General features: G+C 48.5%; 12 protein-coding genes across 12 annotated transcripts; 7 read left to right on the top strand and 5 right to left on the bottom strand.

The window, feature by feature from the left end:
• Nucleotides 1-75: 75 nt before the first annotated feature.
• MCYG_03210 (conserved hypothetical protein) lies at nucleotides 76-911 on the bottom strand (the record flags this gene model as incomplete). Its single annotated transcript, XM_002847658.1, has 4 exons — nucleotides 76-286; nucleotides 348-411; nucleotides 477-540; nucleotides 609-911. The coding sequence occupies 4 exons, from the start codon at nucleotides 909-911 to the stop codon at nucleotides 76-78; spliced, it is 642 nt and encodes a 213-aa protein (XP_002847704.1).
• Nucleotides 912-1657: 746 nt separating this feature from the next.
• Nucleotides 1658-3225, top strand: MCYG_03209 (phosphatidylinositol transfer protein CSR1; the record flags this gene model as incomplete). Its single annotated transcript, XM_002847657.1, has 3 exons — nucleotides 1658-2431; nucleotides 2494-2535; nucleotides 2599-3225. The coding sequence occupies 3 exons, from the start codon at nucleotides 1658-1660 to the stop codon at nucleotides 3223-3225; spliced, it is 1443 nt and encodes a 480-aa protein (XP_002847703.1).
• Nucleotides 3226-3590: 365 nt separating this feature from the next.
• On the bottom strand, nucleotides 3591-4299 carry MCYG_03208 (hit family protein 1; the record flags this gene model as incomplete). Its single annotated transcript, XM_002847656.1, has 5 exons — nucleotides 3591-3698; nucleotides 3840-3932; nucleotides 3985-4053; nucleotides 4122-4204; nucleotides 4260-4299. 5 exons carry the CDS (start codon nucleotides 4297-4299, stop codon nucleotides 3591-3593), a joined length of 393 nt encoding a protein of 130 aa, XP_002847702.1.
• Nucleotides 4300-4932: 633 nt separating this feature from the next.
• Nucleotides 4933-6509, top strand: MCYG_03207 (N-carbamoyl-L-amino acid hydrolase; the record flags this gene model as incomplete). Its single annotated transcript, XM_002847655.1, has 4 exons — nucleotides 4933-4978; nucleotides 5044-5137; nucleotides 5189-5503; nucleotides 5576-6509. The coding sequence occupies 4 exons, from the start codon at nucleotides 4933-4935 to the stop codon at nucleotides 6507-6509; spliced, it is 1389 nt and encodes a 462-aa protein (XP_002847701.1).
• A 228-nt stretch (nucleotides 6510-6737) lies between these two features.
• Nucleotides 6738-7704, bottom strand: MCYG_03206 (40S ribosomal protein S10-A; the record flags this gene model as incomplete). Its single annotated transcript, XM_002847654.1, has 5 exons — nucleotides 6738-7130; nucleotides 7189-7259; nucleotides 7322-7371; nucleotides 7424-7523; nucleotides 7695-7704. 5 exons carry the CDS (start codon nucleotides 7702-7704, stop codon nucleotides 6738-6740), a joined length of 624 nt encoding a protein of 207 aa, XP_002847700.1.
• Nucleotides 7705-7785: 81 nt separating this feature from the next.
• On the top strand, nucleotides 7786-8733 carry MCYG_03205 (conserved hypothetical protein; the record flags this gene model as incomplete). The annotated part of the gene is made up of 1 exon (XM_002847653.1): nucleotides 7786-8733. The coding sequence occupies one exon, from the start codon at nucleotides 7786-7788 to the stop codon at nucleotides 8731-8733; it is 948 nt and encodes a 315-aa protein (XP_002847699.1).
• A 317-nt stretch (nucleotides 8734-9050) lies between these two features.
• MCYG_03204 (conserved hypothetical protein) lies at nucleotides 9051-10895 on the top strand (the record flags this gene model as incomplete). Its single annotated transcript, XM_002847652.1, has 1 exon — nucleotides 9051-10895. One exon carries the CDS (start codon nucleotides 9051-9053, stop codon nucleotides 10893-10895), a length of 1845 nt encoding a protein of 614 aa, XP_002847698.1.
• An 876-nt stretch (nucleotides 10896-11771) lies between these two features.
• MCYG_03203 (vacuolar sorting protein 4b) lies at nucleotides 11772-14493 on the top strand (the record flags this gene model as incomplete). Its single annotated transcript, XM_002847651.1, has 3 exons — nucleotides 11772-11834; nucleotides 12010-14209; nucleotides 14309-14493. 3 exons carry the CDS (start codon nucleotides 11772-11774, stop codon nucleotides 14491-14493), a joined length of 2448 nt encoding a protein of 815 aa, XP_002847697.1.
• Nucleotides 14494-15040: 547 nt separating this feature from the next.
• Nucleotides 15041-15769, bottom strand: MCYG_03202 (conserved hypothetical protein; the record flags this gene model as incomplete). The annotated part of the gene is made up of 1 exon (XM_002847650.1): nucleotides 15041-15769. One exon carries the CDS (start codon nucleotides 15767-15769, stop codon nucleotides 15041-15043), a length of 729 nt encoding a protein of 242 aa, XP_002847696.1.
• A 491-nt stretch (nucleotides 15770-16260) lies between these two features.
• Nucleotides 16261-17091, top strand: MCYG_03201 (conserved hypothetical protein; the record flags this gene model as incomplete). Its single annotated transcript, XM_002847649.1, has 5 exons — nucleotides 16261-16302; nucleotides 16349-16517; nucleotides 16540-16629; nucleotides 16705-16991; nucleotides 17020-17091. 5 exons carry the CDS (start codon nucleotides 16261-16263, stop codon nucleotides 17089-17091), a joined length of 660 nt encoding a protein of 219 aa, XP_002847695.1.
• Nucleotides 17092-17236: 145 nt separating this feature from the next.
• MCYG_03200 (conserved hypothetical protein) lies at nucleotides 17237-19061 on the bottom strand (the record flags this gene model as incomplete). The annotated part of the gene is made up of 4 exons (XM_002847648.1): nucleotides 17237-18135; nucleotides 18189-18569; nucleotides 18618-18917; nucleotides 18977-19061. The coding sequence occupies 4 exons, from the start codon at nucleotides 19059-19061 to the stop codon at nucleotides 17237-17239; spliced, it is 1665 nt and encodes a 554-aa protein (XP_002847694.1).
• A 26-nt stretch (nucleotides 19062-19087) lies between these two features.
• MCYG_03199 (conserved hypothetical protein) lies at nucleotides 19088-22194 on the top strand (the record flags this gene model as incomplete). The annotated part of the gene is made up of 5 exons (XM_002847647.1): nucleotides 19088-19098; nucleotides 19208-19244; nucleotides 19305-20119; nucleotides 20170-20730; nucleotides 20802-22194. The coding sequence occupies 5 exons, from the start codon at nucleotides 19088-19090 to the stop codon at nucleotides 22192-22194; spliced, it is 2817 nt and encodes a 938-aa protein (XP_002847693.1).
• Nucleotides 22195-22440: the final 246 nt, after the last annotated feature.

Below are 22440 nucleotides of genomic sequence, written 5' to 3'. Positions count from 1 at the left end.
ACAGGTTCTCCTTTCATTATATATGTTGCGGTATTATAGGACGATTCGGTATCCGCTGGTGTGCGTGTTGCAGTCTCAGCGTATACTCCTGCCCCTCGGGCGTGCAAGTTTGCTTCCCCTTTGCCGACCAGTTGATGAGGCTCCTCTGGTTGAATAACGACTAGAACTGAAACCGCGTGTGGAGCTCGTTGTAGGTGCCCTTTTCGAGGCTGCAGCGGGCGTCGTGTATCTCACGGAAGATTTAGTAGTGTTTGGCGGATTATCAACAAACGAAGTATCGGTAGTCCTACATAGTGAAAGGGTTAATATGGAGCAACCTTGACATGGTCCAGCATAGGGCAGCTTGCATGAAAGTTGTTTCGGCGTCATGTACGGCAGACTGGTATGGTTGTTCGGAGGCAGATTGCAATTCTAACTCATGGTCAATAAGGCTTGCAAAGTGTGTACAGTCGTAGTAAAATTAGTTGGGTGTGTACCGGCTTCTTTCTCTCTTGCTTTCTCCCTCTGCTTAAAACGGGTAAAAGACTCTGGAATGGGGGTCTAATGGGCTACCAGTTAGATATACAATGACAGGGAAAAGCCCATATGTATGTATAGTCCCAACACACCTCTGGAAAATCCACGCAGAATGCGTTCATATTCAGTCCGTATAAAAAGCTCGCAAAGCTCTCATTGAACCTTGACAGACTCTCATGCATCAGCTGGAGATGGGCAAAATTCTCCTCCAGGTCAGCCATTGAATCAGCAAGTTCAGCAAACTGAGGCTCTAAGCTGTTTATTCCTGGCCTTGATCCACCGCTGCTGGCCCCGTGTGCATCGCGTATGGAGGCTCTGGAGCTCGATCGCAGCGGGGTGGTAGGACGTGACACTGGACGTGGGCGGGAGGTGGACCTCTGTCTTCTTACTTCCATCGTAAACCAGGCCTTCTTTGTGTTCTGTATGCTACTTAGACCAAATGTCAAATGTTTGATGTTAGAAGTTCTTAAATCTTTCGGTGGAGAACATGTGATTTCCACATGGAGATCACGTGAATCCCCTCTTTCTTCGATCTCCAAGCAAGATCGGAATCTTTGCTTTTTCTGGCAGAAGAAGAAGAAACACTTTGGAGGACGAAACGATGAAGCCAGGAAGAAAAAACTACTCGCCCCTTGACCGTCAGGCTTTCTCCTCTTTTGCCTTTTCCCCGGATTAGTGGAAGATCGTATTCTCCCGTTTCTTCTTTTCTCTCCTTTTCTCCCCGCCTTTTCTTTCTCTAGGTCTCCTTAGTAGGGCCCTTTACCCATCCCGTCCCGAAGTACATATGCCCAATCGACTTCCCTGCCATTCTTTCAATATACTGCATCAATCGCCGTTCGTGCTGATTAGGCCTGTGACTCTCAGTCGTTGGACTCGATATCACCTGCACTCGCTCAGCCTGCGGAGAAATACCCCGTCTCCAAGAGCTCCTTTTCCCTCCCGCGCGCTTCCGAGGCCCCGTCATAGACAGGAGCAGGTCATAGGAGCGTCCTCCTTGTGGACTCTCTCTCTTTCCGTTCTCGTCCTATGTGGTGGGCTTGCGCTTGGTGCTTTATATATACGAGACCCCGAACATCAACATCCACCACTGCCAGCTATCCCATTGCCGAAGGGTATCGACGCTCCACAAGCTCATCGCATCATGGCTGAACAAAAGCCCACCGGACATGTCGGGAACTTGACAAAAGAAGAGGAGGAGAAGCTCCAGGAGTTCTGGGCTGCGCTCTTCAAGCTTTGGGGGTTCGTTGCCAGTGAGCGGCCGGAGAAGGAGCAGCAGAATGGAGGAAGCGTGACGCCCTCTGATGCCGGGACTCCCGATGCGAAGAAACCCAAAAGGAGACTGGGCCTCTTCAGCAGGAAGAGCGACACTGCTAATGAATCTCCATCGGATAGCTTGTCGAGTTCGGCCTCAGGCTTGAAGTTATCCGACGTGGAAGACAAGTACGGTGAGACCAAGGAGTTCCTCGAGGCTCTGAAGGATACCTCGCCAGAAGACCTAAGGCTTGCCTTCTGGGGCATGGTTAAGCATGACCACCCCGATGCGCTCTTGTTGCGATTCCTTCGTGCGCGCAAATATGATGTCAATCGTGCACTGGTGATGCTGGTGTCTGCGTTCAGATGGCGCTCACAGGCCATGCATCTTGACGACAACATCATGGTTAAGGGTGACTGTTTTATGGAAGAAGAGAGCAAAAGCGATGACCCAGCCAAGCAGCAAGAAGCAACTGATTTTTCAAAGCTTCTTCACCTCGGCGAGAGTTTCATTCATGGCACCGACAAGTCCGGACGGCCGATATGCTATATCCGAGTGCGCCTGCACCGAATCGGGGCTCATTGTGAATCTAGCCTTGAACGATACACTGTCTACCTTATTGAGACGTCAAGAATGCTTCTTCAGAGTCCAATAGAAACCGCTGTAAGCTCAGCCTGTCATTTTCTCTTTCTCATTTAGAACAATATAGCTAACCTACTGCTCAGGCTCTTATATTTGATATGACTGATTTTTCGCTGGCAAATATGGTATGGGCTAAACCCTCGACTTTCCAAATTTAGATAACGTCGATGTACTAATGGGCGAAACAGGATTATGCCCCCATTAAATTCATGATTAAGTGCTTCGAAGCCAACTACCCTGAAAGCCTGGGCGTGATTCTAGTCCACAAAGCACCCTGGATCTTCTCTGGCATCTGGTCCGTTATCAAAGGCTGGCTTGACCCGGTGGTTGCTGCCAAAGTACATTTCACCAGGACGACCGAGGACCTGGAAGCACTCGTTCCCCGCAGCAACCTCCTCAAATCACTCGGCGGCGATGATGAGTATGAATATAAGTATATTGAACCCACCGAAGGCGAAAACGATAAGCAAAAGGATACAGCTAGCCGTGATGAATTATTAAAGACACGGATGGAGATAGCCACCGCTTTCCAGGATGCAACTCTGTCCTGGGCCGGGCTCAAATCGAACTCAACTGCCAACGGAGAAAGTGATATAAAGAGAACCAGGAATGAGCTGGCTGATAAGCTCCGCGAGAATTACTGGCAGTTAGACCCGTATATTCGTGCAAGATCCATGTATGACCGTTTGGGCCTCATTCCGCCGTCAAAGGAAACCACAGAACTGCCATCTTCCGCACAGCTGTCGGAAAAGACGAATGGAGAGACCGTGCCGGCAGTAGCCCAGGCAGTCGAACAGCCTGCTCCAGTGGCCTGATCTGCCACACACTTTCTTACCTTTGAGCTCTGATATACCCAAGTGGAGCTATTTCTGTGCATGCCTGGCTGTCCTCATGGTTTCTGACTCACCAGATATAGAGGATGGAGTACATTTTAATGATGGAACATAGTATATTATGCCTGTGTGGGTTAAATGGCCTTTCTTTTTCTTTCTGTTTCCTCGTCTGGGTTGCAATTCCGAGGCAGACGAGGGGACAAACGTGGGGTTGTACTTTAGACGTCGCCTTGGTTCCGGCTTCTTGACTTTGCATGTGCATTTGAGTGAAGAGATGTGTCAAATCTACAAGAAGATAGTATTTATAACGAGATACCCCTTCAGATCTAACATAGACGTTAATGTTTTTACATCTTGGACTTGAGCTCCTCCCAGAGCGTCTTGAGGTCATCCTTGTCTGCCTCCTTTGCGGGCCAGCGAATGCCGAGACCCTCGGGTTCGTTGGGCTTCGGGATCTAGACGAAGAAAGTTAGTAGCTTGAGAGGCTGTAGGAAGCAGGAAGCAGGAGAGCAGCTTACCATGTGAACATGGACCTATTAGACTAGTAGTTAGCCATCGTACGCCCTTAGGCACTGAAGGTGGTATAAAATACTTACATGGGGGACGACCTGATGGGCTATCGTGCCATTGTTCTGAAGGATATTGAAATCATCAGCACCAGCAGCAACGGCGATCTTCTTCGCAACCGGCTTTAGAATAGTTAGCATTGACATCTTTGGAAGCACAAGGACTCGGACGCACCAAGAGCTCGCGGAGGTCTGCATCCGGAATGTCTGTGAGCTTAGCGCCGTGGTACTTGGGGATCACAAGCTATGTATCGAGCCAGAGTCAGTCAGTGTATCGGTTACGGTATTGACTGTCTATCAGGCTAGGCTGACCGCATGGCCTCTGCTGAGAGGCTGGATGTCCAGGAATGCGAGGACGCGCTCACTCTCGAAGAGCTTCATGCAAGGGATTTCACCTGTCCGATGATGAGTATCACCTTGTTGGTGGCGGTTAGATAGACGTGGGCGTACCCTTGATGATATTGCAGAAGGTACAAGCAGCAGAAGCCATTGTGACTGTGACTATCCTGTTCGCCTGGTCAAGCCGGTATCTAAGGCGTCTACTGTCGTGTTATGGTCGAAGTCGGAGGAGGGGCGTCTTTTATATTACTACATCAGAGAAAATGAAAAAAAAACCGGCGAGGGCTCGAACTTGGGCTTCCGGCCATCCCTTATAAGCAAGTCACGGGAGAAACTGCGAGGAGTGGGACAAACTAGCTCAGAATCCATTTCTTGCCTTTTACCAGAGATGGCCGTGGTTTTGCCCATAATACTCCGCTCTTCAATCTTTGAACCCCTGGATATCGACAACAGTCGGTCGATAGTTTTATTTTTTTGCGCAGGAAGTTTTGACTTTATGATCCTTGCTTGACTGGCGAAAAGAAACGAGGAAAAAGGGAGGTTTGGACGTTGTAGCAGCGGGAGTTGGGTGCGTGGCAGTACCGGCGTGTGTGCTTTTTTACATAGTAAAGGGATATCTAGATAGAGACTAATAGCGTAGAATGTATATGCTAACATATGCGAATAGACGCCTCGATGTCCATGTCCAAGGCAGATAAGAAGAGGAGAAACGCCCTACGAGGACAGCGTCGGCTTCGGGCTTCTCCCCGGCGTTTCTCCGCACCCCGCTCGGCTCTTTCTAGCCATGGACGACTGTATATATAGGAAGAAGCGTGGGATGTGCCAGCTCGGTTAGACAAGCTGATGAGATATAACGAGAAGGCTTGATACGACATGTTGACCACCGAACTGTCAGAAGCTGATGTCTCTGGCCTGAGAGCCAACAAGGAGAGACTGCAGGAATGGATACATCATAGCTGCCAGTGGGGATCTGGCATTAGATGGGGAGAGTAAGTCGCCTGGGCTGCTATGAGATACACAGCTGGCTAACAGGTGAGCAGCCATCCTACAGAGACCGGCATGGCCCGTCTCGCATTGTCACAGGAGGACAAGCAGGTTCGGGACTGGTTCGTGGAGACGACCAAGTCACTCGGATGCAAAGTCACAGTCGATAGCATGGGGAACATTTTTGCCGTCAGGCCTGGCAGGAGGGCAGATGTGCCGGCGACGTTTGTTGGCAGCCACCTGGATACCCAGCCTACTGGCGGCAGATATGATGGCATCCTCGGTGTCTGCGCCGGCATCGAGATGCTGAAGGTTCTCGAGGAGAAGGGCATTGAGACGGAAGGCGGTGTTGGTGTAGTGAACTGGACAAAGTAGGTGACCGACTATACAGGTGTGCGTCTCCCTATAGAGTACAAGCTAATACTGACAAAAAAACAAAACAGCGAAGAGGGAGCCCGGTTCCCCAAGAGTATGATATCCGCAGGCGTCTGGGCTGAGAGCATACCCCTGGAGATCGCGCACTCTCTCCTTGAAGTGCCAACAGTCGCCTCACTCCCTTCCGCTGCATCAGCCCCTGAGTCCATGAAGTCAGCTCTGGAGAAGATCAACTACCTGGGCTCTGTTCCCTGCTCGTACAAATCGTCACCCATGGCAGCCCATTTTGAACTTCACATCGAACAGGGACCTCACCTCGTCACTGCCGGTCAGCATGTCGGTGTCGTCACCGGCGTACAGGCTTACCGCTGGTACCGCATCAACGTAACGGGCCGAGATTGCCATACGGGTAGCACCGCCTTCCACCACCGTGCGGACGCCATGTACGCCTCTGCCAGGATGATGGTACGTGCTCGTGAAATAGCTCATAAGCACGGCTGTCTTGCCAGCGTCGGCATCGTCGACGTCAAGCCTGGCAGCGTCAACACCGTCCCCGGCTTCGTCAGCTTTAGCTTTGACCTCCGTGGCCCTGAAATAGAGGATGTAGAGGTCGCGGATGCTGCGTTGAGGAAGGAATTCGACGCCATTGCTGCCGAGGAAGGGAAGGGGATAGGCAAGCCATGCCGTGTAGAGTGGCAGTTGGACTTTGAGACTCCGGCTACCAAGTTCGATCCCGGTTGTATCGAATGTGTCACCGAGTCCGCCAGGGCGGTTGTTGCTGATAAGCCGAACCCAGAGTCTCTGTATAGAACTATTCGCAGCGGAGCTGGGCATGACAGCGTCTTCACCAACAAGAGGGTTCCCACCAGTATGGTGTTCGTCCCGTGCAAGGACGGAGTCAGTCACCATCCTGAAGAATTCTCCTCAGCCGAGGATTGCGTGAATGGTGCCTCCGTCATTTTACAGGCAGTTGTCAGGTATGATCGAAAGCGGTTCCAGTAGACCTATATTAGGACTGCCCTGCTTTTTAAAAGATGCTAGTTGAGAAACATTGAAATACCCATTGGGCCTCTTTGTGACGAATGAAATGCCATTGATATATATCTAGCTATCGTCAAAGTTGTAAAAGCTTTTTTTTTCCTCCTTCACATTCCATCATCCAATATCATTCCCATCGTACAGACAGAACGTCCATTCGTGTATTCGTCCTGGTCAAGTTGATAGGTTGATTTAAGAAGATGGGGCTGGGGCACCACCGCGACCACGGCCGAATCCACCACGGAAAGATGGGTTGAATTCACCGGGAGCACCGCCCTCCTTGCCCTCACCACCTTCACGTCGTCGGTAGCCACCGTCGCGGTCTCCGCGTTCTCCGCGTTCTCCGCGAGGGCCGCCACGGCCACCGGGGCGTCTCTCACGCTCCTCTCCGCCCATCATACCGCGTGGGGGAGCGTGAGAGCGCTGCTGCTTGATGTGAGTAGCAGGCACAATCTCAGCAGGCAAGTGGAGCCATTCGCGGAGGTAGTCAAGACCCTCGGGGGTGAGGGTGTAGTAGTAGTACTGCCACGAGAAACGGGTCTTGAGGTAGCCGCGAGAAGTCAAAGACTGGCAGGCTTTGATGACCTGTATCAATAACGATGAGTATTTGTACATTAGATCATCCTGGCCTCTCAACACGTACATAGAGGTTCTTGGTGTCAATGTCGGTGTGCTTTGGCAAGTTATAGTCCTTCTTAGCCACGAGAACACCCTCTGAAGACAATAATTAGTTTCGGGAATCGCTTTCAATATGGCTCTTAGGGGCAGTCGCATACCGCGGAAGAGGTACTCGTGGATGAGCTTGCGGTCAGCCTTTGGAATAAGCCTACAACAATTTAGTATATGCGTATCCGGAATTATACAGTCTTTTCACTTACATTGTCGCGAGTTCCTGGCGCTTTTCGGGGAATCGCTTTTGACAATGCGATCTGTAGTTCTTGGTGAAGGTGGTTTGACTGAGAGCAAACTCACGATAGGCTGGATAATAAAGTGTGAAAAGGGAAATTTTTAGGGTTCGCGAACCACTTGCCCTAATATATTATGTAATTATACGTTCATTCACGTGATATAGAATTTCTATCACGTGATAGTAACTTTGATGGCGATGTTGAGATTGATAACTTCAACAGTCAACAGCGATACTCATACTCAATTTCATTCGAACGCTGGCTACGGTCTGATTTGAATAAGATAAACGAGTACACGCAAAACCATCAGCTTAGCCTTTTCTCCGGTCAACATGGCGCCATCTACGATTAACGTCCTTCTATCGTCATTCCCTGGTCTATCACTTCCTCCAACCTTAGCCATACCTCTACCGTCGACTTCTTCCATCACAGACCTCACAGATAGAATATGCGCCTATCTTCCATTCCCGCTAACCGCCCAGTCGTCACCCCTTATTCTAACAACCACGAGCAACAAGCAAGTTTGCCTCTCCTCGCCTGCAAAACTTGCCAGTCTAATCCCAGACATTGAAAATGGCAACTCAAATACCACCTCTACTTTCCTACCACTCCGCCTTAGTGTCCGCGTATGCGGTGGTAAGGGTGGCTTTGGCTCTCAACTTCGAGCAGCAGGAGGCCGGATGTCCAGTCGACGAAAGGGGAATCAGGATACGAACACTGGCTCTAATCGAAACCTTGATGGCCGCCGTCTACGAACTGTGAAGGAGGCAAAGGCTCTAGCTGAATACCTTGCCTTGAAGCCGGAGATGGACAGGAAAGAGAAGGAAGCACGAAAGAGGAGATGGGAGGCTGCTGTTGCGGCCGCGGAGAAGAAAGAACAGGAGATCCGAAACGGCGAGGGGAAAGGAAAGGTGGATGGTGCCTGGATGGAAGATAAAGAGGAGATGAGCGAAAAGGCACGTGAAGCTGTGCTACAGGCGATGGCGGGAGGTGCCTGGAAGGACAATCTTGCGGGTGGCTTCTTGAACAGCTCTTCCCCCAGTGCGAGTGGAAGTAGCGGTTGCGGAGGGTCCGCCAATGCAAGCGAAGATAGCGATATGGAAGATGTCGATGAGGAGGCTGTCCCTGATGAACCGACCGCGAGTGTGAAGAAACCAGCTAGACGGTACTTTGGATTCGACGACGAGGAAGATGATGATGAACTGATGTCAGACGAAGACGATAGAGCTAACAGTGAGGACGAAGCCGATATCAAAGGCAAAGGAAAGGCAAAGGCTTAGATGCTATGACTTTCCTCCATTTTCGTCTCTTACTTTGGCGCAACTGGAACACAGAATTCTAGCAGACTGGCATGGCCACAGAGGAGCTTTTGACCTGGTGTATAGTATTAATACCTACTTTACTGGAGAAAATCTCTCAACTATGTATATTCTAGATCCATACAAGTCTTGCCTTAGTACCAGCTCTTTATAGCGGACAAATGATAATCCGCGGTTAAGATTTATCGCCGGTTCCAATGTCAGGGATGCAATAAAATCATCCCAACTTTGCAAGCTTCTAAATATCAACATCGCTGGAAGAGAGGAATGAGTGCGCAATGATAATTCCTATTTTCCGGTGTCAATCTCGAAGTATCGTACGTCGCATTCCGTCTATCCGCCGAATACACACGCCCATTCGACCTTTGCCAGAATGGCGAACTCTTCACCCATATAATAAAACATCCATTACACTACCAACACCCTCCCTTCTTCCGAGACAGCAACGGATATACAACTCTACAGCAGGCGCAACAAGTGCTGGACAGAATCTGGAAACATGGGCTCTTCCTGAGACCTGTCATGGTTGCGGCGCATTAACACAATGGGTTTATCCCAAGGAGCCTGGTTATTATACCGTCACTCGAAAACCAGTGAAGCAATATATTCGACAGGTCATCAGAGACAACGAATCAAATGAAACCGCTTTGGTTGACTCAGAGGTGGGAAACAAAGCAGCACCGGAGTCTAAAGAAGTAGGGATTCCACTCTGTGACCGATGCCACAATTTAATCAACCATGGGGAAGGCGATCCGATACCATATCCCACGTTATCATATATACGTGATCTAATTGAGGAATCCCCTTTCCATAATAATTATGTTTACCATGTTGTTGATGCTGCCGATTTTCCACTCTCCGTGATCTCGAACCTTGACAGGCATGTCCCGCTACAACCGCAACGCAGCCAAAACCGAAGGTCACATACGAAGAAGCATGGATCAAGTCGCCATCTTGCAGAGCTGAATTTCATTATCACTCGAGCCGACCTGCTGTCGAATGTAAAACCGCAAGCGGATTCGCTGATGAAGGACATGGTGGAGATATTACGACAAAACCTGGATCGCAAAGAGCACGGCATAAGGCTGGGGAATGTCCATATGGTTAGCTCGTATAGAGGCTGGTGGACGAAGCAGATAAAGGAGGATATATGGAATCGAGGCGGTGGTGTGTGGATGGTCGGCAAAGTGAACGTTGGCAAAAGCAAGCTGATCACATCCGTCTTCCCCAAGTCTGCTCCTACCTACAAGGCAAAGAAGCTGCAGAATGCCAGGGGAGTGACGGTAGTAGGGCGCTCCTCCGCAGGAGAAGCAACAGCTCCTCAATTTGAGGAGCTGGAAGATGATGACGCCGGGGCTCCCGTCTTACTACCACCACTCCAAAAGGAGGTCCCATTCCCCAATCTCCCCATTGACTCTATCCGCCCTGGCACCACGGCTTCTCCTATCAGGATACCATTCGACAAGCATCGAGGCGAGGTCATTGACCTACCTGGCCTCTTCCGCTCTGGACTCGATGAGTTTGTACAGGACAAGCATAAGCCTGACCTGGTGATGACAAGTCGCCCGCGGCCAACCCAGCTATCTATCAAACCCACGCAGTCCCTCCTGCTCGGCGGCCTGATCGGAATCAAACCACTTGAGGAGAAGGAGGTCGTATTGGCGTCTCCCTTTGTTTCTCTGGAGGCACACGTTACCCACAAGGACAAGGCGGTCGAGATGCTGGCGCAACAGCGAGAATGCCCCAACGGGAACATTGCGAAAGAAGGCATAGGAGAGCAGATTACTTCTGCCGGGATAGTCGAGTTGAAGTATGACGTGACGTCAAGATACGCCAAACCGCCAGCCTCAGGAGGACTACCACAATTATACCGGATTATGGGAATCGACATCCTTATCGAGGGCTGTGGATGGGTAGAGCTCACGTGTGAAGTCAGGACGAGAACGAGAGCCCCGGATGACTTCCCCAAGGTCGAGCTGTTCAGCCCTCAGGGGAAGTTCGTTGGCAGCCGGATGCCATTGAGCACTTATGCCTTCAGCCTGAAGCACCGGGCACAGGAAGAAAATAAGCGCATAACGAGGTCAAGACGCCCTTCACTGAAGATGCACCGCCCAAAGTATTAAAGGCATTTCATCTCATTCTGCTTGGAGTTGGACAGATATTGATTGCATAGAGCGGAGTTTTGCATGCTTCCCCCTTTTTTTACCCCCTTGTACAACAGAACGATGACGGATACCTGTACTATACTTATATAGATATGAAGACAAACGAGAATACTGATATTAGACAGCCCAAGATGATGTTCAACCATGTACACTGTGTATGGACAAGGGGGCCCAAAGATCCCCACTGAATACGACAAGATATCGTCCAGGGCCAGAAATATATTATTCCTTGCTTCTTCTGCCACGAGGCAAAACGTCATGCTGCAGGGCTTCTATGCCTCAGCCGAAGCTCGCATATCAAGCCGGCCAATGTTGCCATCTCCCTTGCTGAGGGCTTCGACGTGCTATCAACCATCGGATGGGCTTTGATGGCTGACTAAGTCCCCGGATGTGGCGCGAGTTAAAAGGATGGGAAAGTTGAAATACTTTGTGCAAGTTCTAAGAAGTCCAAGTATCGAAGACCGGAACAACCACGACTTATCACAGACGCAGCCTGATACTCGGGTAGATATCGAATCTTCCAGGCTGTCTGACGGCCTGTTCTTCGATTTCACTGCTTCGTCTCCTATAGTTCTCACTGACTCGCCGCTGTGGGCCGGCAGACGGCAGGGCCGGAGGTTGTCCCATTCCACGGAGTGCTCCCAGCACATATTATTTTTCCATCTCATCCTGTCCGTTTCGACATTTTTATGACCGTCTGTACCGATTCCTCTGGGTTGTCCTTCCGGCTGCTTGATGAGCTTTGAGTACGCTGCGTGAAAGCCCATGGGGTGAGGGGGATCCTTGGTACATCTGCCCACCACCGCAATGATGCGTCCTAAGGCTTCGTCTTCCATGCAGAAGACATACGATGACTGCCATCTGATGTGCTCGACGGCCGTTTATTTTGAGAGCCAGGTACTTATATTGAACTTCCTGTTCCCCTCTAGCCGCCGTAGTAGTCCTACGATGCCCCACGCCAACGCTGGGCTGATCGACTCGGCATTATTGCCTACCTTTTGTCACTTATGCAATGAAGGTAGAACTACACTTGACAGAATTTTCCTACTAAGCTCTTTTCTTTCTGCTCTAGAATAACGAGTCGGAAGCGTTACGGGCCTGGAAATCTGCCCTTGACGCAATCTATTATCACAATGCGCATAGAGTGCCGTCTACCTATGTTCCCAAGAACGACACGGAGCGAAGTTACCAAGATTCGCTGCGCGAGCTGGAACTCCAGTGTAAAGAAAGGGTGAGCCTCTTAGAAACCCTAAGAGAAAGTCGCAAAGAGGCTGGTATGGACCTTGACACGAAGACGACGCCAATCTCCAAAGGAAAGCTGGAAAAGTCAAGGCCACAGATGAATGGGCCTCAGAGATCAAGTAGTGGCACGGCAGGATGGATTGGCGATAGAACTATCCCACCCATAGGTTATCCGGAATTGTCACGGCCGTCGACACTGCCGTCGCGCTCTGCGATGCATAGCCAATCGAGCTTGAACTCGATAACGCCAACTCCCCAAAGTTCTAGTGATGTGCGCGGCTTAGGGTTGGACTCGCTACCGTCGCCTCCCATACTGCCAGCACCATCTTTAAGTAGGGAAACGAATCGGTTACCACCTCCGGAGAAGAAAAAGACCCTGCTCACGACTCTTCGCGGCAAGGACCCGAAAACACCCCCGAGTTCTAGTACCCCGCCGCGCAAACATTCAAGACCTGTTGCTTCCAAAGCCGCGGGTTTGGCTTGGAGTTTTGTTACACACTCGAGCTCATCGAAACGTGGCCAGGTTTCGCCGGTAAATGAGTCTACCCCATCGGCTCCGCGCAAGAGTACTTCGAGTGACTCCGGCTCGCGGAAAGACGCTCCACCAACGCGCCACTCCCTCGAGGAACTTTCAACACCGAGCCGATCAGCTTATCGCTCAGACTACTTCTCAAGCCCTCCCATCACACGAAGGATATCGGGAGACCATTCTGCTGCAAGCCTAGCTGCCGGTGCTGCGGCAGCAGCTGCGGCCGCCCAAAGGCCGGCGGAAATAGAACCTTGTAACGGTTTTCCAGATTCCTCCCCGGATCTTAAAGGGGGCTCATTCGATAAGTTGAAGCAGCCGGATACGAAGCAAGATACTGGGTGTAACTCATCTCATCATAGGCCTCCACTTTCTGCAAAACCCTCGACCGTGGATCCTCCACGGTCCACGCCACCATCTTCTGGCACTTCTCAAATTCGCTCCAACAAGATTCCGCCAGAAGACGCTTGCCAGAGGAAGGTTGTCAAAACGAACTCTGCACCTTCCAAGCCAAGACTGAATGTGAAAGATTCTATCAGGGATATCGAAGCTCGCAATGATGGCTCTCCTCCTAATGGCAGAGTTAGACAGGCGAGTGCCCAGGCTTCAGCCCCGGCACAGCGCCCAATAGTTGGGCGGCAGAGGACGGGATCGAGGTCTAGCAAATCATCAGCAGAGCTCCCTGCCCACGGAGAGAGCAATGACGCTGATGAAGATAAGAACCCATCGGAACACGAACCTGATTACGATCTAGTTTTAAAGAAAGCATTGAGTAATTTACCTAAAGGAGCCGATAAAGAGGCGGCTGAGCAAATCTTCACAGAAATTGTGGTCCATGGAGATGAAGTTCACTGGGATGACGTTGCTGGCCTGGAACCTGCAAAGAACGCCCTGAAAGAAGCCGTCGTATATCCTTTTCTTCGTCCGGATCTATTCATGGGTCTCCGCGAGCCAGCTAGGGGTATGCTACTCTTCGGACCCCCTGGTACTGGCAAAACTATGCTCGCCAGAGCTGTTGCTACGGAATCTAAATCGACTTTCTTCTCCGTTTCTGCCTCCAGCTTAGCTTCTAAATGGCATGGAGAAAGCGAGAAACTTGTTCGGGCTCTCTTTGGGCTGGCAAAAGCACTAGCTCCGTCTATCATTTTTGTCGATGAGATCGATGCACTGCTTTCCTCTCGATCTAGGTCTAGCGAGGCAGAAGTTTCACGACGAATCAAAACCGAATTTCTTATACAGTGGTCTGATCTACAACGGGCTGCTGCAGGAAGAGAACAAAACGCCAAAGAAAAGAGGCTCGGTGACCCTTTACGCGTTCTAGTCCTTGCTGCAACAAATATGCCCTGGGATATAGACGACGCAGCTCGACGTCGGTTTGTTCGCAGACAGTATATACCTCTCCCAGAGTTCGAAGTGCGAAAATTACAGTTACAAAAACTGCTCAGCCATCAAAAGCACGAGCTTTCGGATGCTGATATTGATAGATTGTCTAGTATTACTGAAGGTAGGCAAAATAAACTACACCGTCCGTATCATCTTGTCCATATAATATCTGACACCTGTGCTAGGTTTTCTGGGTCTGACATTACCGCTCTTGCAAAAGATGCGGCTATGGGGCCCCTCCGAAATCTAGGTGAAGACCTCCTTCACATACCTATGGAGAAAATCCCCCCTATTTCCTTCAAAGATTTCGAGGCCTCCCTTCTTTCGATCCGGCCCAGCGTAAGTCAAACCGGACTAAATCGCTACGATGAATGGGCGAAGCACTTTGGAGAAAGAGGAGGGTAAGCCTGCCTTCTTCACGCCAGTTATATACTACGAATATGCTTGTCTTCTCTGCATTTGTTTGCTGGAAAGTATTCTTAAGGTGTTGTTTTCTGGGGTTTATACGAACATTCTCGGAGTTGCATTGCCTAAAGTTTATACGGCGTTTTGTTCGTGAAGTATTCCTCGGGCCTTGTAAAGGGGAAGAAAAGGGCTTGTGATTGGCATCCTGGTTTCATGTTATCTGGAGTTGCTTGTTTATCTGGGATTTGGCACGGTGACCCGGGCGGGCGGCTACCAAGTTTATTATTATTATACATTGCCAAAATATGATAAAAAAGTCTGGGATTTACTTATGCCCTTATACCACTCTATTTGAATTGACCCCATCTTATCAGAGAAGACATAAAGTTGGCATAGTGAATTCCCGAAAAGGATCGCAATTATGTCAAGTGTGGCGGATCAGGACTTCAGATTTTAATATACAACGTTTAGCTACTAATACAGTGAAATCGCCAAAACAACCTTCTAAAAAACAGGGAGTATAAAAGCCAGATAACATGACCACCGCTTATACATTTAGCTGTTTCTGCCTCTCCCTTTCAGCCTCCAGCCGCTTCATAACACGCTGCTTGAGCTTCCCCATTCTCAGCTCTCCAGTTACCTCGACATCAGCGGGTTGACCGTCCGTACTTCTTCCAAGTTTCCTGAGCCTTCTGTTCTTCCGAGCATTCAGCTGTGCCTCCACTCTTTCCGCATACGTCATAACTGGGGGACGGTCCTCAATTGCAGTTCCAAATGGCACTATAATCCTTTCCACGACATGTCTGACATGCTCACTCACACGCCGTCCGCTCCAGAATTCAATCTTGTCGCCTTCTCGTAGCGAATCGCGAGGGTCAGAGACCATGTATATTTTCTTCTCAATAAAGCGTTTCTGAAGATGGTTGTCGAATTTAGTGCTTGTTTGTTCCACGCGAACTGTGTGCTGCATGCGGCCAGCGGAAATAACGGTGCCAAAGTTACGACTCATGCCCGGAGGGAGACAGGTGGAAGAAGTGGGCGTTGTTGTAGAGGTTGAGTCTGAGGCAGGTGCTTGGGATTGAGCGGGAGAAGATGTGGAAAAAAGAGATCGTTGTAGAGAGGGTAAGACATTCTGTCTGGGAATAGTCGTCTTCGCCGCTAGAGGTTGAGCATTTCGGAGAAGGGATGGCGCTGAGGGGCCAACAGATCTAGTAGCCGACTGAGAGAAGGGTATTCCGCATATGCGAAGAAGCTGGCTGCGTGTCGAGGAGTTCATGATACCGTTCACTCATGGGCACAGCGTGCACCAAATGTGTCTGTTCGAGGTAGAGGTGAAAAATAAGCAGCTCCGGAAAGCCAATGTTACTCGAATAGACACAAAAGCCCACAGATCGAAGAGCTCCAGGTACGTTGGTAGTGGGCAAGGAGGCACCGTTGCCGTCTAGCTCTCTTATTTTCAATGTCAAGAAGCGTCGAAAATTCCATCTCTGGCGATGATTATATCACGTGGCTGATTCTTCAGATACACAGGAATATATATATTCCGAAGTCCGCAGTTTTTGTGAGAGTGTCACGTGAGCCACCAATCTTATATATACATAGTCGCTGGCGGGTTGTTGAAAGGAATTATCACAATGTCAAACCTCACAAAGAGCTAGGAGAGAACATCACCATAGCGTGGATGCGGAGACTAAGGGCAAGGTTCAGTATCACACACGTTACCATCATGCGGCTGCAAGGTAGATAATTATATATAGACAGTACTTGATGCGCCATCACTTAGGCAAAGGATTAGTTGGTAAGGGATACGTTGATATACGTAACTAATTGGGGGCGATGTAGGAAACCTACTTAGGGAACCCATTTTCGATCCTCCCTAGCCTATCATTTTCTCTACTTTGAGCAGGGATTTAACTCCCTGCTTCTAAGCGCCGTAACTATCTATAGACAAGCAATCACTGTGGGACTGGGCGGAATTGAACATCCTCTCTTCCTGCCGCCCAGCATAATTGCCATTAGGAGCAGTACTGTGTACATAAAAGAAAGAGAACCACTATATAAGAGAGTGGTGTGAACTATGCCTCTTCCTTTCTAATTTATCTCATTCATCTCAAAATCTCCCCAAAGAACACAATTGCCCATTCTTTAATTTAGCCTTACGAAAACCGCCTTGTTAATCCCTACCGGCCCCAACTGTTGCTATGTCTAAAGCCCTAAAAACTTTTGGGATTGCCTTTATCGAAGGTTTCCAAAAGCTTTTTAAAGAACATACACCAGGAGGGCGCATTCTTCCGCCTAAGACCGACAAGAATGATAGAAACGCCCAACTCCGTGTCGACGCTGGGGAGGTAATTAATGGCCGCAGACATATCTATCTTCAGGTTAATACCCAAGCAACAAATGAAGCGCTTAAGAAGTGGATTAAGAAGAATGGTACCCATGCAAACCTTGCAACTGCTTCCTTCGATATCAATACCAAGGAGGAAGATAAAGAGGGGGTTTGTAAAGATGTTTGGACTTCACTAGCGAAGCAGGCAAAGGATAATTTGGGTTAGCGTATGTAATAGCTTGAATAAATTTATGAGATGTGTTGTCTAACATCTGAGGGAGATATAGATTTTGCCTCGTTACCGATTGCTGAGCCGGAATAGGGAAGCTATATAAGGCAGAACGACATCACTGGTAACCAAAATTGGTATCATGGTTTACACAAAATTGTTGTTATGGTTGCAGCGGGCACTCCCTATGTGTTGACTGCGAAGGGCCACATTTGCTTGACTTCCTCCATGGATTTATTTCCGGCTAGCGCCCTGCTTGCATACAACTGGTATAGCTCCTTGTTTTGTCTTTTCTTTTCTTCATAGTTAAATACGGGGGATATCCAACCTTCTGAATCAGTGTCCAATGCCCTCTTTACCATTTCTTGAAGATCATTCCATTCTTCATATGCCGCAAGCTCTTCGTGATAGCACGAAAGCTCATCCTCTGTAAAGTGTATAGGACAAGGCTCTGTAAATCTCAGATTTGACCAGTACTTATATAGTTCAGCTAAGCAGGAACGAAGGGGGAAAATCCCATCAACTGATGTCTCCCCGCAGCGAATATAGATCTCCTTGAGTGCTGGTGGTACTTGTAATGCAGTATATAAACTAACATTAAAGGCACCTGTGCCCATTTCATAAGCCTTGGCGAGATAGTTTTGCTTATAAGTAAGCATAGCAATAGCCTTTTCTTCAGTATCCATATCTTCAAGTCCCGAAGGTGGCTCGGGTACTACCGGTCCAATATTATAACCATCCAAGGGTTCGAGGAATACGGGCCATCGCGCCTGCAAAAATTTTGGTGCAATTGTAATAGAATGCCAATCAATAATACCAGTAATATTTATGGTCTCTCCCTCTGTTACAAAGATATTTCCCATATGTAGATCTGTGTGTAGTAGCACTGGCGTAGAGGTCGTTACCAAATTTGGATGATTCGAAATTAATGGTAGAATCTTCATCGCAGATTCAAGCACTAACTTATGGGAAGACGGAGTACCATAATATGGAGGCTGGTATCTCGAGGGTGGTATATCAGAGGAAAACCCTTTATATAAGCTGCGGTTGGTGAGAGCTTCTCCCAAGGCTTGTAAACTGGGCCCTAAGAAGAAGTTAACATAAGTGATTGAAGGTGCAGAATATAACAAAACGTACATGGTCCAGTATTGTATTTTGGGCCTTTGTGTCCACCGCTAGCCTGGTCATATAACCATGGAGTACTAGCTGCGGGCCCAACACAATATCGACCAGATGGATCAACGTCTTTATCCAGAGGTATTTGCGGCAAGTTAGGGATAGAACGGCGAAAGTATAAATTTCCATAAGCTGGAAACTGGAGAGATAATAGCTGTTTCTCCACTAGGACAAGGCTTTTTATGATTTCTAGGCGACTAGTATCAGGTAGACCCTCCCAGACTCTAGTTAGCTGAACTCCTTTGGCCTTTTCCATTATAATGTACTCTGCCCCAATTGGATTTTTAGGATCGGAGCTCCAAGCTAGAACTCTAGGAACCGGGATTTTTGTATGAGTTCGGACTATAATACTTAGAAAATGTATCTAACAAGATAGGGAGTCCTGCTTACCAAACTCTAGGACAGCAGCCTCCGACGCGGTTGAAAGAGTCGGTAGACCGGCATGTGGGCAGGGAATTTTGGCAACTACCTCAGTCCCATTGTTGAGAGTCATTAGAAGAGCTTTGTGGAATCCTCCCTCCATTTTCGCAACTTTAGTGACCGAAGCGCCGTTGCCAACAATTGACGAGACAAGGTCGCATAGTTTATTAATGTTGAACCGAATATAGCGTCTTGCATACTGATACTCCTCATCAACAAGGAATCGCCCATTATTGTACTGAAAAACTTCTTCATAACTGATAGGCTTGCCTAACATAAGGTCAAGGTCAGCATAGATAGATAGTCACTGTCAGATAGCATTAACACACCACGACAAGTAATAGGGACACGCCTCTGAATAAGAGAGGAGAGCGATCTCCCCGACGCCCTTGGGAAGAGCTTTGATATTATCATGATATAAGTATCAGATACAACCACTAATGGTCACGATGTATGTGAAAGAAAGACCTTTTTGCAACCTTTCATTGAGCTTACCTTCATTCCTGACTAATCATCGGCCCTACATCGGTCCGTCGTTCAGAAATTGATTACTTAAGCAGACCGACTTCTTACTTTAGGATTATAGTTGATCCGCGTGTATGGGACGGGCCGGCCGGACGGGTGTCGGGTTCCACGGATGACTAACTTGCCCCTCAGGTATCAAATTTTGACCCAGACCAGCTCACTCATATCATATATTCCTCGACAACTATGGACCCGTTCTCAATCTCGCTCGGCGTCCTAAGCCTTGTAACTTTTGTTGGATCTACGATCAAGGTTACTAAAAGCTATTTGTCCAGCGTGAAGAACAGGACGAACTCTATCGCCACACTGCTCACCGAACTCGAAGCGTTGAAATCGAACCTATTGGGTCTAGACGAGTTTCTTCGGGGTAAAGATAGCAAGGGCCTAGTATTCGAACGAACTTCAGCACTTCAGTCATGTATATCATCCTGTGAAGTTAAGCTAAAGTCTCTTTGTAATAAATTAGGCCAAGAGGGCGCAGGCAGACGAAGCCGGTACATATGGCCACTTAGTGAGAAGGAGTATCAAAACGCGATTCAAGACCTCAGAACTTTTGCTCAGTGGATACAGTTTGCACTTTCGATTGACGGACTATCACTCTTGTCTCGCACTTCCGATGACGTACTGAAGGTCCTAGAACGACAGACAGAAAGCTTCAGAGTGTTAAAAACCTTAGAGAAAAAGACTCTACAGCTACAGGAAGCCGTCGAGGACCAATCACGTCTACTTCAAGATGACCGCAAGAATAGAAAACGAAAGGCGATCCTCAACTGGATTTCGAGTCTTAACCATGCTCAAAAACATCATAACCTGCGCTCAGCTCGCGTTGATGGCACAGGGGGCTGGTTTTTGGAAAACCCTGAATATATACAATGGCGAGATGGCATCTCCTGTTCCAATGTTCTTTGGTGCCATGGTGTTCAAGGGTCTGGGAAAACCGTCCTGACGTAAGGACCATCCATGTCTTTTTTGCCTAACATAAGCTGACAACCCAAAGCACAATGGTTATTGATGAGATTAGGAACTCAATTTCGGGTCATGATGTAATGGCATTCCATTACTTTGACTACCAAGACCAAGATCTTCAAACGCATAGCGGCGTACTATCCAGTATTTTGAGACAAATAATCGCTATGATGCCAGATATACCCCAATGTGTGATGGGTGCATATACAAAGTCAGGGGGGTCATCCTCATTACCAGCGCACGAGCTCGAAAAATTGATACTTAGTATTACTCAAGGCGTCCAGCGCACCTACATTATCATTGATGCTCTTGATGAGTGCATAGAAGCAACTAACCGGAAACCATTACTCTCGTTTCTAAATCAGATATCGAAACAAAATCCTGCCGTCCGTCTTTTTGTGACTAGTCGTCCGTATCCTCGCGATATTCATACTGCATTCCAAGCACATCGGCAAATAGTCATCCAAGCCCATGAATCTGACCTTAGGCGATACCTATATCGAGAAATTGACCTTGCCGATGTTCAGGACGTTGTAGACCATGAATTTGCCACCAAGGTAGTTGATACTCTTGTTAAAAAGGCAGAGGGCATGTGAGTTAAACCCAAATTATGGCAAAGATCAAATGAGTTAGTATTTTAGGCACTAATGTTTAGGTATACAGGTTTCTTCTTCCTGTGCTCCAAATTCAGACTATTCTGGCTCAGCCTACTGCCGGCGATATGGAAGACGCGCTCTACTCTCTATCCAAAACTCTTCCGGGGGCCTTTGAAGAGACGATCGCTCGCATTAAAAGGCTTCCGGAAAGTCAGATGCGACTTGGTATGGACATCCTCATGTGGATCTGCCATGCAAAGCGGGAAATGACTGTGCATGAATTGAGTGATGCCTTATCTGTTAGAGCTGGCCAAAAGGCGACGAATCCGATGTACCGCCCTTCATCCAGGGTAATGGAAACATGCTGCCAAGGCCTTGTGGTTGTCGACCTAGAGACTATGGCCATTCGCCTTGTTCATTATTCAATTCAAGAGTACTTGACAGGATGTAGTTCTCAACTCTTCCTTCATGCGGAAGCAAGTTTAGCATCGGGCTGTCTTACATATCTACTCTTTGACACATTCAGGCAAGGTCCGTTGCCCGATGAAAGTGGAATTATTTCTCGCATGGAGTCTCACGCTTTCCTTTCATACGCCTCAAGGTACTGGGGTATGCATGCACGACGGTCTGAAGACTCTTCAGCAGTGCAGCGCTTAATATTCGAGTTCTTCTCCTCCAGAGATGCGGTGGCAAGTGCTAATCAGATAATGCAATATGCCCAATTGTACCGTCGGATGTACTGGGAACCTGCAGAGTGTTATAGCACCACTGCCCTGCATCTTGTCAGCCACTTCGGCCTTGAAAAGACACTTCATAATATGCTCGATCAAGGAGATATATTTATTGACGAACCAACCAAAATGGGTACGACGCCGCTTATTAAAGCATCATCCAGGGGCCATGTATCAGTAGTCAGAGCGCTATTGGCAAAGGGTGCTAATCCTTACTTGAAAAACTGGTATGGAAACGCACTTCATTGCGCTGCAGAGTCTGGAAAGTGGCGTATTATAGAAGAGCTTATTCACCATGGCATGAGTGCAAATTGTGACCAACAAGATAGTCACACTCCGATTCGCTGCACACTCCACCATGATCATGCTGCAGCTTTTGAAACACTCGTTAGCTATGGGGCTGACATTCATCCCAACAACGATGATGAAGGTAGCCTATCTATTTTTCATATGGCAATCTTGCACGACAGCGTCAATATCGTCTACTTGATTTTAGACCGACAATGGGTGGACCCTAATAGCATGTCCAAAGCCGGCCACACTGCGATGCACTACGCTGTAGATATGCGTAACACCACGATTATACGGAAGCTTATTGAAGTTGGAGCAGATATTAATGCTCGAGATGCTACGGGAAAACGACCCTTAGACTACGCAAGCGATAACGGGGACAATAATATTATGAGCCTACTATCGAAGCACGGGGCTAAAGGTTCATCGACAACCTAGGTGTGGCATACCCTGACCCAAACATTCATATAGCGATGAGAGGGCTGCAATAAGCACCAAGCACCCAGTAATTCGGGAAGACATTTAACGAGCATAGTTCTAAGGGCTGAATATCTAGCAAATATGAGTCCAATCAGGCGTCACATCCCTGTGTTGTGACCGCATGCCAGATATCCAGATATACTCAAACTATGAAATGGTGGTGGAACTTTGAGATAATGTTGAAGCGATGTCAGGGTGAGTTCT

Source organism: Microsporum canis, genomic scaffold, assembly GCF_000151145.1.
Source record: "Microsporum canis CBS 113480 supercont1.3 genomic scaffold, whole genome shotgun sequence".
Classification (NCBI taxonomy): domain Eukaryota; kingdom Fungi; phylum Ascomycota; class Eurotiomycetes; order Onygenales; family Arthrodermataceae; genus Microsporum; species Microsporum canis.
Note: the sequence above shows the minus strand (reverse complement) of the source record. Positions and strands in the feature narration are given on the sequence as shown.